The 13,321-nt window shown below is 44.9% G+C and overlaps 1 protein-coding gene across 5 annotated transcripts in view; it reads right to left on the bottom strand.

Moving 5' to 3' along the window:
* Nucleotides 1-276: 276 nt before the first annotated feature.
* The window catches only part of RGS7 (regulator of G protein signaling 7), a 294,620-nt gene continuing 281,575 nt past the window's right edge, over nt 277-13,321 (bottom strand). For 3 of the 5 annotated variants that reach the window (XM_063328943.1, XM_063328939.1, XM_063328944.1), the window contains one exon: nt 278-763. In XM_063328943.1, the coding sequence (XP_063185013.1) occupies nt 602-763 (162 nt within the window). In that variant the 3' untranslated portion in view covers nt 278-601. Of the gene's footprint in view, nt 764-13,321 lie in introns of all 5 variants that reach the window. The other 2 variants (XM_063328948.1, XM_063328942.1) reach the window with 2 other exon arrangements.

The following is a 13,321-nucleotide window of genomic DNA, read 5'->3' as shown; positions in this document are numbered from 1 at the left end:
TTGATCATTACCAAATTTTGGTCTCATCTGACCTGACAATTCCCGTTCTAAGACCTGTATTTTTGGTATAATTCTTGTCAGAGTATCATTTTCTGAATATAAAAGCTTCAAAAGGTTTAAACTGCTATTGCGACTGTCCTGTATCCAATAGAAGAAATATATTTTTACTGCAGAGGAAAATGACTTGTTTTGTGCTTCTCACATATTATCTTTATTAAACATTTGGACAGATACGCATCCATTTATTTTATAAATAATCTATGGCTTCTTAGTTTGCAAATGCTGATTGAAAGTTCACGAGAGCAGGCTTTTCTGTGAACTTTCTGCACTTATAAGTTCAGTCACTGCAATAAATCCTGAGACTATTGCCTGCTGAGGAGCATTTTGCACTGTACCCCAATGTCTAAAACAGGGAAGCTGGGAGCTCTACATCCGAATGTTTCAAAACCTCTGAACAGCTTGATTGGAGTTTGATTTTCTTCTTAAATAATGCAAGTTGTTCTGAAGAGAATCTATAATCACAATTACCTGATAGTCAAGTCCCTGGTGGCTAACATACAAAGCTTCACTACCGCTAATGGAGGTTTCCTTTGAGCAAAGCTTATTGCAGCATTTTGTAGTCGCTAGAAAAAAAGTGTTCTTTGTGCGTGCTGTAGTTCAGAGCTGTAAGGTCTTTGTGAATGGTTACTCTCAAAGCGCTACAGAAGTTCCCCGGTTCAAGGTGGCTCCTGGCTCCTCGGAAAAATGAATGTGGGCTTCCAGCCTGGGAGGAGAGAAATAAGTGAAAAAGGAGCATCCTTGGGCTAGGCAGGACAGGTCTGCCTAGTGCACCTCTGCAGCCGGGACCAGTCAGTGCTAAGCTGGTTCAGGAGAAGGAAGAAAGGTGAGTGCTGACCCCAGTAAACACAATGAGCATCCACGAATCCAAATTCTCAACCCCGGTAAGAGCTCCTCCAGCCCTATTTGTCAAACCAAAAGGATTTTCAGATTATAAACCCAGGAGTCGCCGTGTGGTCACCCAACCACATAATTTGGGACACAGAACATCCTTGAATTTGATCCAGTTTAAACTTGAGTACATCTTTTAGATTAAAAAGCCCAACATCATCTATTCTCGATTTAAAAATTACTGATGGTAGAAAAGCCACAATAACCTATTGCGATCCACACCAGTAGCTAACTATTTCCCTGGTGAAATGCGTAGCCTTTTCTTCCTGCACATTTGTCCTGTGCCAGCCACCAGATCTTTTTATATCTTTATTTGCTAGATTGGAGGAGCGTTAGTCCTGAAGTAAATACTTACCACCTGGAACACGCAACCCTTTAACCTTTTCTTGATACGATTAAAAGGCTGCACACCTACAGCTTCTACCAGAAGGTGCTTTCCAGTCTTTTGGTTGCTCTCAGAGCTGGTTTTCCAGCAGTTCTTTGGGAGTGCCTGAAGCAAACACCATGCTTCAGAGCTCAACACGCGCGCGGAGGAAATATGCTAAAAATGCATATTCCCAGGGGTCACATTAGTTTTTGACCAGTTTTCCCTCTAGACTTCACATCCAGCTGATGCCCTGGAGACAGCCCAGCGTGTCCTGTTTGAGCTCAGTGCTCTCCGGTGTGGGGGGGCTCCCGGCAGCACCCGCAGCCCCTCCAGCTCATTTCTCTGTGTCTGACTTCACTTTTGCCCACCCGATAAATAGCTATTGCTCAGTCATCTGCCATCAAATGACTGAGCACTTCAGCCTTTTTCTTCTAGAGTTCCTTTAATCCTCATCATACAGGCTAACCCATAGCATATATTGTAATACCTGCCAATGTTTGAAGTGATGATTTTATTCTCTTACCAGCCTTTAGTACCACCTCTGTTACTAGTCATAACATTAGTACTGTATTTTTGCAGGACACTATCAGAAACTGCTGAACTGCAGAAATGCTAGCTAGTATCATCATTATTCTGCGTAGCTTCATTTCCCTGAAGTCACACATTATTATTCACTTCATCGTTAAGATATTTAGGTTTAAGATATAGAGATACTGTGCTGCCTTTTCAGAGAGGTCTCTCTCAAGGGAGGTAAGGAAGGTTGGCAAGTACAAGTCATTTTCTCTGTTTCTATCATGCTTTTCAGGTGAGAGTGCCAAAGTAATTTATTAATTGATCAGCTCCAGGAACTAACTGAAATGATATATTCTGTACTAACTGAAATAACATATTATATGTAGATGAAATGAAAGCCACAGCAAAGATAAATAAAAGTTTCATCAGAATTTTGTGGCAGGCCATGAAGAGGACCCTGAGAGGAACACGGAAACCGCTCTCTGGAGCTTTGCTTTATTCATAAAGGCAAATTCACTCCCTTTTTTTTCTGAAACCACTTCATACTCAGTCTCAGCTCTGTGTGCCAACTCCACCTCTTTTCCCTCTTTCAAATGCTGAGCATCTTTTGATATGTTTGATAAGTCTCTACTAAACAATTCCCACGAGAGTGCCAAAAAGATACATATCTATCATGTAGGAAAAAATCTCATGTCTCTTCTTCCACATGGACTTCTGCAAAAATAACCAGCTACAAATAAGCAGGGATGCATATTTTCCGTGATTCATGCTGCAGAACGCACCATAGACTGTGCGACTGTTGCAGAGAATCTGAGCTTTCACAGCAAAAGCCGTTGCCAGGCAGTCTGATGGCGAGGGATGCCTTCCCAAACAGGAACTGAACATGAATCAAGTCGGGATGACTCAGATTGTTTTTGTGATTCTGCAGAGAGACAATCTGAGATAATAGCTGGGTTGTGTGAACTATTGCTATAATTTATTACAATAAAAATTCAAAATACAAGGACTTATATTGCTGTTGCGAGTTAGGGTTTTATTTTTACTATGTGTAGCAAGAACACTGTAACACTTAGATTCCTAGCCCCTCCATGTGAATAAACACATAGAAAAATATTTATTAAAGTCCTCTGTATGCTTCATAGACAATACGCAAACTTTCATCCTAACAGACATAGCAACATCCCTTTTATAGGCTCAGTGAAGTCCATTTTGATAAGAAGACAGTACTGTCGCAGCAGGACGGAGTTACGGAGGTAGGTAGCCAGCCTTAGGACACCAAGGAATTTATAATACAATTGTTACATGTTGAAGCTTGAAGCTTATGACAGAACAACATTTCCTTTCCAGATGGTGGAAAAAAAAAAAAAAAGAATGACTGGGAAAAATAAGTCTGAGCCGTTACTTAAATATATAAAATAGATTTGTGCTGCTTTTCATACAAAGAGAGAAAGAAACCCAGGCTATTTCCGTTTCACAAAATAGAATTACTGCCCAGGTGTTGTAGCTAGCGTAGCGTAGGCAGCACGAAGTATCAGAACTGCTAAAGGACATCTCTGATGTTTGTGTGTTGTACAGGCAGGTTAAAGAAATAGTTTTAAATTAACCAACCAAATCCCATAACCCAAGGTGAGAAAAATTCTTCTTTAGTGCAGTGCTCCACCCTTTGCCAGAAAGCTGTTCCCAATCAAAACTATATTTATCCATTATTTACCAGTTTAGTCAACTGAGGACAAGTTGTTCTGAAAATATTTGTTTAAATCAGCCAGCCAGGCAGCAAGAAGAATAACGAGAGGAAAGAAAAAACACAACAGAAAAATGTCTAAAATTCCAGGGAAAACCTTTCTGTTGACTTTATCAGGATTTGGCCAAGATCTGCAATCAACAGCTGAGAATGACAGATACGAAAACAAGAGACAGAGACTAGAGACTCTAAAGAAAGAAGACGCAGAGACGGAAAAGTAGTGGGAACTTCCCAAGTTCCCATTAAAAATGGCAAAATGGAGGTCCAGCTGCAAACAAGCAATGGATGGGAATGAAAACTGAGAAAGTAAAGTATAAGATATGTGATCATTGATTTTAATGGACAGAGACATCAGGCATTGGCCTTGTCTGCAGATTTTGCTGAATGGATGCTAGAACTACAGGCTGGTTCAGTATGTCCGGGATATCGAAATGGCTGGAATATTTGGAGAGATTATTCATGTCTGAAGCTTTGGGAGGATCATATCTGGGTAGTAGTAAAAGGAAAGATTTGCCTTTCATTTAAAATTAAGTTCAGTCAGAAAATATTGGGGAATTTTTGTTATAAAAATATATTCGGGCTCCTCCCTCTGAGAGAATATTTTAATTTTATTTTTTACCCTGATAAAAATGATTTTAGTCAAGCACAATGAGTGCAGCGGGTATGTAACAGTAATGACCATGAAAGGACAAATACCGCACAGCAAGCCTCACAGGATTCAGGAAGGACAGAATCTAAATTTAGCCGCAAAGGAATCAAAAAATGTTAAGAAATGTGTCTGAAATGAAGTGACTAGCAAATCCTCCAAAAATCAGTCTTGGCGGGAAGAGTAAATGTGGAAGGCATATTGTCGTCTTAATCCATAACAGACTGACACATCTTTTGAAGAACAAACTGCAATTCTTTCTGAACTACGAAGCCTTGAAGGGAGACCAGGCATGGATTTACCAGCCAGGGAAAAGGTCCTTTAGCCGCTTTCCTCTTGCCCCAGCCAGACCTCCCCACACCTCTCCCTTGCCTGTTTTTAAAATAAAAATATCCAGATATGTAGCTAGTAGAGAGACGGATGGATGACCAATAGATGGGCACATAGTAGATAGAGACCGCTTGCTTTTTTCTCCCACAGTTTTCTGGTTTGTGATGCAGTAACTTCATTTTCCATATCACGTCTCCCAACTGATGATCTGTCCTTCTTGCGTCAGCTGCCAGCGCAGTGAACAGTTTCCATTTTTAATTTACCATACATAGGTAATTATAACTTTCCCTGTGGACGCAGGCAAAGAGCCTGCAGTCTTGACAACCACGTTATAAATGATGGATGCACATGCTGTCGATGCTCCAGCTAGCAGAAGAACACAGGTCTCCAAACCTTTTCAGAGTTCACAACATAAGATGACCTCGTTATCCCAGCCTTACAGACATGAGTCGGGACAGAGATGATTCATCACAATAAATACCCGTTATGCAGCCCAGATCTAATTTTTCATGGCCACCACTTTCCTGCAGCACATTCAGGTACCAGTGCCCTCATGAGCTGCAGCATCCTCCTCACTTTTGGGTGTTTGCTCGTGTCATGGTGTGCCTCCTCCAAGGCCCCCACGCTGCTACCAATGCCCTTCTCCATGCACACAGGCACCATGGTCCCATTTTCCAGGTGAGCAGTGTATCGGTCTTTCCCCCTCTATGTACCTACCAAGGGATTCTTTGAGCAAACCCAAGGAATAATCTTGCCAGAAGTTCTCCAAATTCTTGGGTAAATGCCATACAGACAGCTCGACTGACAAAAGCCGCCTTCAATGATGGACAAACTGGAACAAAATTGTTCTTTTTCCTGGTGTGGAACTGATTTTGCTAGCACCCTACACCATTACCTCCCAAGCAGTAAAATACCCATATAGGATTGCCCGAAGAGTCACATAAAGCCTTCCTACCAAGGGGAAAGAGTAGTTGGTAGCAATGTCCCAAATAGTTATGCTTCAAAAGCATCAGCCTGTAGGAGCCACAGCAGTGTTCAAAACATCAGCAGCTCCCTCGAGGTGATCAGATCTTCCTTTCTCCACCAGCAGCTGAGCCAGGTTTTGAGCCAGCAGTGTTTCCACACAAATTAGTAGTAGTAATAGCAGTAGTAGTAGAAGTAAAAATAATAATAGCGGCAGCAGTAGTAGTACTAGCAGTAGTAGTAAAGCCTGTCCCTCCCCATCAGTGCTCCACATGGAAGGTTCTGTCAGAGTTTTCCAGCAGAGCTGTGCCAGTTGCGGGCACGGCGGGCAGATGCAGAGCACATCTGTTTCAAAGGACGTGCCGTCAGCAGCGGAGGCACTGCCACATGAAATGCCAGCCTACAAAAAGGCACCAGCAGACCTGCTGTAGGATCCTGCGGGGTGGGAACATTGTCCCTCTTGTGACCGGAGACAGGACCGCCCAGCCAGCGCGACAGCAGCAAGTGATGTACAGCCTCCATCCTACTGTTCCTGCTTGCTGCTCCATACGCGCTGCACCACACAACGGTGCTCAGTCACCTTGACAAATATCAGGTTGCCAGTGACTAACACGAGGGGTTTTTTTCTTTATGATCAATGCTTTTACATTCCCATAGAGGAATATGGCATCCCACTGTACATTTTCAATTGTCTTTGTTTCTATAAAGCTGGGAGGATGGACCAACAAAAATCACCTGGGATGATGAAGGGTTTTGAGGATGGGCTCCCAAAACCCAGCTTTGGACTAGTTACTAATGCCTAAACAGGTGCCTACACAAGGCAGCTGGGAGCAAGCCAGAAGCAGCCGTGTTTCCCTGCTCTGAGAGGTGTCCTCCCCTCTCTCAGCCGAATGCAGCACTGCCTTGGGCACCACCAGCTCAGCGAGGAAGCAGCCCCAGGTGTGGTGGTGGTGTGGACGGCAGCAGGGCATGGTCACGTTTGTTAGCCCAGCCACACCAGGCGAGCTGGAGCCCAGCAGCCAGCTCAGCGCAGAGCTATGCTGCACTGTGACAGCCCTCCTCGCTCCCCTGGGAAGCCAGAGCTGCTCCAAGCTGTGGGAAAACCACGGCCAGACACCATGTTTTCGGTTTCTACTGCCTGCCCAGCACACCATCAGCCTGTCTCCTTTTTAGCAAATGATGTAGACATCAGTGAATTCTCCAGATATTAAAAGACTACCCTTCAGCCTGCTACGCCACCTCTGAACGTGACCCCCCACCTAGACTGCAGTCCTTCAAGTTATCCTTCATTTGTTTGTTGGTGTGCTCCCTTAGATCTGCAGATCGCTTTGATTATCTGAACATCTGGAAGTTGTCACATGCTTTTTTTGACCGTGACCATCTGAAATATTACCCAGCAGGACTTGGGGGGAGACACAGTAAGGAAACAAAAACATCCTACTCATAAGAACATGTGGCAGGAATTATCAAATGACACCATCCCAAAGGGGAGGGCTATATATCCAAGCAAAGACAAACTTTCTCTCCATCCCCTAAAGCTGGGACAATTGCTTTCCATAACATCCATTCCAGACTTAAAAATTTATTACATACAAATACCTAATATATTTTTCATTAAACATTATGTTATGAAAGTTGGCTACCCATTGCTAATGGAGAAAAAGCATTTCTTTCATCCTCTGAGTTTCAACGCTGAAGAGTGGCTCCCCACGTACATGATTCTCCATAGCAAAGCCTCTCCAAAATGGTTCAGTGTCTGAGGTCATTAGGGCACATAGCCCTGGTTTGCCTGTTGTCCTCACAGACACACTGCAGGTTCTTTGGTAAAGCTGGAATGGGATACACACAAAAAATGAGATGGAAAAGGCTGAAATACAGTCAGCAATCCCATCGCATGGACTAAGGGCTCTGAAGAAGAGGGGAAAGGCAGCCCAAAATCAATGCAAATGAAACCCACGTATTTGCAGCATCTACAAAACATAACTATGCAGGTGGAAACCCATGAAATTCAAGCACAGTTTTTAGATTTCGTTTCTCATTCTTACCAAGATACGGAGAGCAAGTGAAGTCTGGAGAGCAGTAAAAACTGTACCGCTGCAGTTTGGCAGTGGTTACTCAGCAATATTTTGGCCTTTGCCAAGAGGTTCCCTCTAAAGCTAGAACTAGACAGGAGCGTGTTTCCTTCTGGCCAGCCTGTTTGCTTACAGATCCTAGCACCAAAATCCCATTGCCCCGAATACAATCAGGGGAACAACCAGCAGCAGTGCTCCCATGCACGACTTCAGAGCCCACCTTCCCCGTGGGCAGCCTGCTGGAAGAGGGCTCTCTGCTGGGCTTCCCTCCCAGGGACATGCCCAGCCTTCCCCCGGCACTCATAGTCAAATCTGTATAATCACTTCTTCCATCAGTCCCAGCCTCTGCATGGCTCCAGAGTCAAATCACACATTGATGTCCTGGTTTGCCCCCTGCCTGCCACTGTTTCTTCTCCGTTTGGGGCTACTTTTGCATGCAGTGGCACAGCACTCCGATTTTTCATTGTTTAAATCAGTGCCCATACCTACTGAAGTCAATTCGAGACAAGCCAAGTGTATCTTGATACAATCCCAACGGCCTAGAAGGAACTCCTTGTAGTGCAGCAACATTTGTTCCCAGGAACCATCTCAACACGGACGCTCTCTTCTGGTGCAACCTAACAAAAATATGCCACGTTCTTTTTATTGGGATATGAAGAAAGGTGGGTTTTTTGAATTAACAGCTCCTGTTAGTTGTGCCATGCCTCTGTTTTAGCTGTTGACCGCGTGATCAGTCCGATACGCATTGGTCTCATCCACTTTTAATGAGGCGACGCGGTTTGATATCAGCCGCAGCACGGGATAGATCCTCCCCTACTCGCCACGTCCGCTTCTACTGCCGGCTCCCGCGCCCCTCTTCCCCTCAACCTGCATTTTCTCTTTGGGAACCCACCCTTTCGCCAGGAGAAAGAGCTGCAAGGGGAGAGGGGAGGGACGGGCAGCAGGGGCTGGATCCGAACTTCGTCCGCGGCAGCGCGGCCGTAGCCCCGGGGTGGGGGTGGGGGGGGGGCGGGGGGGGAGGTCCCGTCCCGCCGTCCCAAAGCCACGGGGGGACACGGGGGCTTCTCCCCTCCCCTGGCGAAAACAGCATCTTCGCCCCGCGTGTGCGCCCGGCCGGGCGCGGTTCCTGCGCGCCCCCACGAGGTGTCACTCCTGCCACGCCGCGGGACCGCCACCGCCACCGCCACCGCCGCGGCGCGGGGAGCCGGCTGCGAGGGGCGCCTGTGCCCCACACCTCCGGCAAAGGTTTCGGAGGCCGGTGCTGGGAAGAGAACTTGCCGTTGCTGCCCAGCTGAGGGCTTAGAGGAGGAAAAGAAAGTCGGTTTTATTTGTTCCCTGTGAATATCGGTTCTCAGCGCACGCAGCAGCAAGACTCGGCCAGCAAAACAAAACAAAACCAAACCCTCAAAAATCAAGCTGAAAGATGTGGCACGTTATCACTTCAGAACTATTAGCAAAAGTAAAGGAAGAAGGGGAAAAAAGCAAACTGTGGATAACACCAAACTAGTTTGCTTAACGATGGCAAAGAAAATTGTTTTGACTACCTGCCTTTGTTTTTGTTTCTATGCTATGTTTAGATTCCTCAAATAACAGGCTATAATCAATAGCAATAATGTCCCATTCAACAAATGTCTATAATTAATATTTTTCATACTCAGCATTACACAAGTCAAAGTAAGTAGTACCATTCAGATTACACATTTTTCCTTAGCACAATTAAAATTTTGGCCGCAAAGTATTGTACAGCATCAGCGCTGATACACTGGCCGTGCTGGTGCTACCATGTCAGTACCAATAAAACAGAAAGTAAGCGTATCCAGGGGAGAGAGCTGTTAGAAGCCACGGCTGCGCTGCATGAAGGATGGATGCTGGCAGAACAAGAAGACGCAGGCAGCTGCCGCTGCTGCTGCATGCACGCACAAGACCACAAGGCCTCGGTAATGAGGAGTAATGAGGAGTAATTCCTGAAGGAGCTGGAAAAGGATGCAGCTTCTACAGGCAACATTAGACTTCTTCACCATGTTTGGCATGGAAAAGCTTTTCTTCTTTCTCATCTGTCTTCTTTTTTTTTAACACAATGCAATTGGGGCAGCAGTTTCAAAATCTTTATTTGGGTGAAAAATAAAAGCAGCGGGCTCTACGTGTTTGGAGTGGTATGTAGCTCAAAGTCCTCCTGTCTTCCCGATGCTCAGCCTTTTCTTTCCCAGTGCTGACCCCTGGGTCAGGCAGTGCCACCAAACACACGTGACCTCTGTGGTCTCTCGCTCCTCTTCCACTTACTCCTGACGCTTTGCTGGTCGCAGCATTAAACACACAGAGCAGGAGGTCGGCAGCCATCCGTGAGGCCTCTCAGGATACAAAAAGTAAGTGAAAGCCATAATGAGAGGCTGGTGGTGGGCCTTGATGTCACTATCCCAGCTGTTATTTCTATGCTTTTTTTTTATTTTGATCACTCCTTCCTTTCTCTTTCTCTCTCTCTTATCCCTCATGGTCTTTTGGCATCCAAACCCTTGGTTTTTTTCTTTCTCATTAAAAAACACAGAGTGATCAAAGCCACTCGCCCTAGTTTGTGCCGTTGGTAGAAAGAAGTTGCCTTCAAAAGGCAACTTTCTAGAGACAAAGGTGCTTTCCCAGCATTTGGCGCGGTCTGGGGCAGGGGGAGAGGCAGGAGGAGCCCAAACCATCTTTCAAAAGAAACCCCAACCCAGGTGCCACAACTGACACCCAGCCAGCAACCACAATCGTCCCTGACGCCCAAAGGGTAACTACGCTTCAAAGTCAGTCTTACAGGTTTGAGATCTCTGATTTCAGTGGAAGCACGCTGGGAGTTTGGGGCAGGACGAAACAGTGGGAGATGCCAACAGAGGCACTGAAAGGTCAGCAGATGCTCAGCGCTCCCTGCAGGTGGGAATCCCAAAGTGCAGTTTTAACACGACGATGGGGTTGAGGTAGAGAGTAGAGGTCCATTTGTTTGTCTGTTGTTCCAGTAAGCTCTGACCCACAGCAGAATAAATATCAAAAATTCAGATCTTCCATGTTGTTTTTTGTTTGGTTTTGGTTTTGTTATTTTTTTTTTCCCAGTAAAATGCCTGAATGTCGATAAAGCACAAGGATACAGAAAAAGTAGATGATACGGCTCTGTATGACAGGAATTGCACCAGGAAGAAGCCCTTTGGAACAAAATGAAAGTCTGACATTTCAAGTGCTCTCATTACAGGAAGGACACAAACATACAGGTGAAAATCCCCATCCCTGCACACAAATGGAGTGGTGGGAGAGCAGCTGCAGTTACTCCCTCATGCCTGGGGTTTGCAACAGTGACAGAAAAGGATGAGGAAAATGACTGAGAAGGAAAGCAAGAGAAGAGAGATTTGGCAAGGCCTTGCTAGTCAGGGACCCAGCAAGATTGCTGAAGTAATTCGGGGGGGTGGAGGAAGGAGAAATGGAGCAACAAAAACTGTCCTAAGAATTAAAAACTTCACTGTTCTCTAAAACTGACTTTCTGGAAACCAATTCCCTCATTAACTGAGCATTATCTGTTTAAATGCCTGCACTGTATCTTCATCAGTTTACTTTGCTGCCGGTGTCTCCTTTTAAACCACCAGACCATTTAAAATGAAGACTAGCCATTGATGAAATTCCGCATTTACGCCCCCTCCCCTGAAATGCTTTGTGTGGTTATGTCTGAATCCCCGCCAACGTCTGAAGAAGAGGGGAGTGCGGGGCAGCAGTGGCTGGAGGAGGAGTGGAGCTGGTGGGGAAGGGGAAAGGCAGGCACCCAGGGGCAGGAGAGTCCCCTGACATCAGGTCACGGTTCTGCATCAGCCCTGGCCCTAGCGCTGTCCCACCTTTCCTTTAATGCTTTCTTTTCTTTTTTTTTTTTTTTTTTTTTTTTTTTTTACCTTGTAATTTCTTTCAATTCCAAGAAAGACAGAGGAGGTGAGTGTAAAGAGCGTCAATGGGCACTGCAGGAACATGCAGGAGGGATCAATGGAGCAAGGATCAGAGGAACAAAGGAAAAGAACCACAAAAGATAAGGAATCCTAAAAAAGATGTTACTGAGAGGGAGTGGGAGAGAAAAAAGAGTGTCTGAAAGAAAAGACGAGCAGTACAAAGAACAATGCATCAGAAGAGAGGAACTCAAAAAAAGGTTATATTTCAGGTTATATAGATAGATTTCAGGTATATATAGATAGATTTTAGATTTCAGGTTATACATTCCACTCAGAAAAAAAGGTGGGAAAGAAAGTTATATTAAATATGCCATTGTCACGCATCTTTCAAAAAGGAAAGGGGGAAAGGAGTAAAGAGGTGGACAGAAAAGTTATATGAATAATGAAATGCTTCATTTATGTGATACACTGGAAGCAGCATCCTCAAAGTTAAGTGCAAGGGTGGTAAACAGTACCTCTTTTGAAAGCTGACATCTGTGATGAAGCTAATAGATTTCAAAATCTAGTCAAATAAAAAAAAAAAAAAGACAATGACAGTGAACGCAGCAGATTATATCTTGGGAGCGAAGGAAAAGTACAATAAAAATTGTGCAAATGCCACTAACAAGGTAACATTTACAATCGTGTCTTAATATTGTTTGATATTTACTGTCCATGTCCATACTCATAAATAAGGACTATCATCTAGCATTTGAGCAGTTTCTCAGAGTTTATTGTCACGGCAATTTCTCTTAACAACTTACACATCCAGATCCCTCATGACAATCAGCGATGATGGCGCTCACTCCCATTCATGCATCATCTGTGTTAAAGAATCAGGCCATCAGATTCCTCACTCACACCCACGCATAAAAACACCTGCAGGTAAAAGGACTACAAGTATTTCACAGGTTAGAATCAAAAAAGAAAAGTGACCTTGGTAAAAGGGAAAAATGGTCTGAAAAACGAAGACGCTACTCAATGGACAGGTGAAGACACCTCACTGACCCAAGAAGAGGCAGCTACACGCAAAGGGGAACAACCAGCTACACTTTACTGCAAAGCATGTGGGCATCCCTGTGCCACACAAGCTGGCACAATTCAGTAGTGGCCACCTACTGCAAAAAAAGGGCAAGGCCCATAGTTGAGTGTACAGACAAAAGTACAACAGTAAACCTCTGCCCTCCTCCCGTAAAATCCAGGTGGGAGCCCTGCAGCCTGCTCTGGCCACCGTCCTCAAAGAAAGCTGTAACAGCCGCAACTTGATGGAGAGCAGCGAAGTCACTCAACGCTTCAGAAAAGGCCGGTAAGAAAACCAAAGGAGGCTGTAACGTTGCAATGACCATTTCCCTATTTGAGCAAAAAAGTGGGGAACATTTTATTACTGTGATTGTAGCAGCCTGGCCAAAAAATAAAGGGATAAATTGAAGCAAAGAAGATTTAGTTTAGATATTAGGAAAAAAACAACTGTAATGGCAGAGATAATGACTGTCTGGAGAGACTCTGCAGTCCTTAAGCCGACGTCCGTACAAACAAACCTCATTTATTTGTACAGACGTCACTTGAGGACCCCACAGTCTGGGAGAGCACGAGGAGGGGGAGCCCGGCCTCAGAGAGATCGTCCTCTCTTCCTCTTTGATAGCGGGACTTCAGCCGCTCTTCAACTCACACGAGACAAAAGCATTAATGTGTTCAGCGCAGCTGGATCAAAAGGCAGATTGCTATGACTCACAGCCACTTAGTAACTTGCTTAAATGAACTGTGGACACAGAATATGTTTAAAGAAATCGTTGCTAATTTACCTTGAAC

Source organism: Chroicocephalus ridibundus, chromosome 3 (genome assembly GCF_963924245.1).
Source record: "Chroicocephalus ridibundus chromosome 3, bChrRid1.1, whole genome shotgun sequence".
NCBI classification, from domain to species: Eukaryota; Metazoa; Chordata; class Aves; order Charadriiformes; family Laridae; genus Chroicocephalus; species Chroicocephalus ridibundus.
Note: the sequence above shows the minus strand (reverse complement) of the source record. Positions and strands in the feature narration are given on the sequence as shown.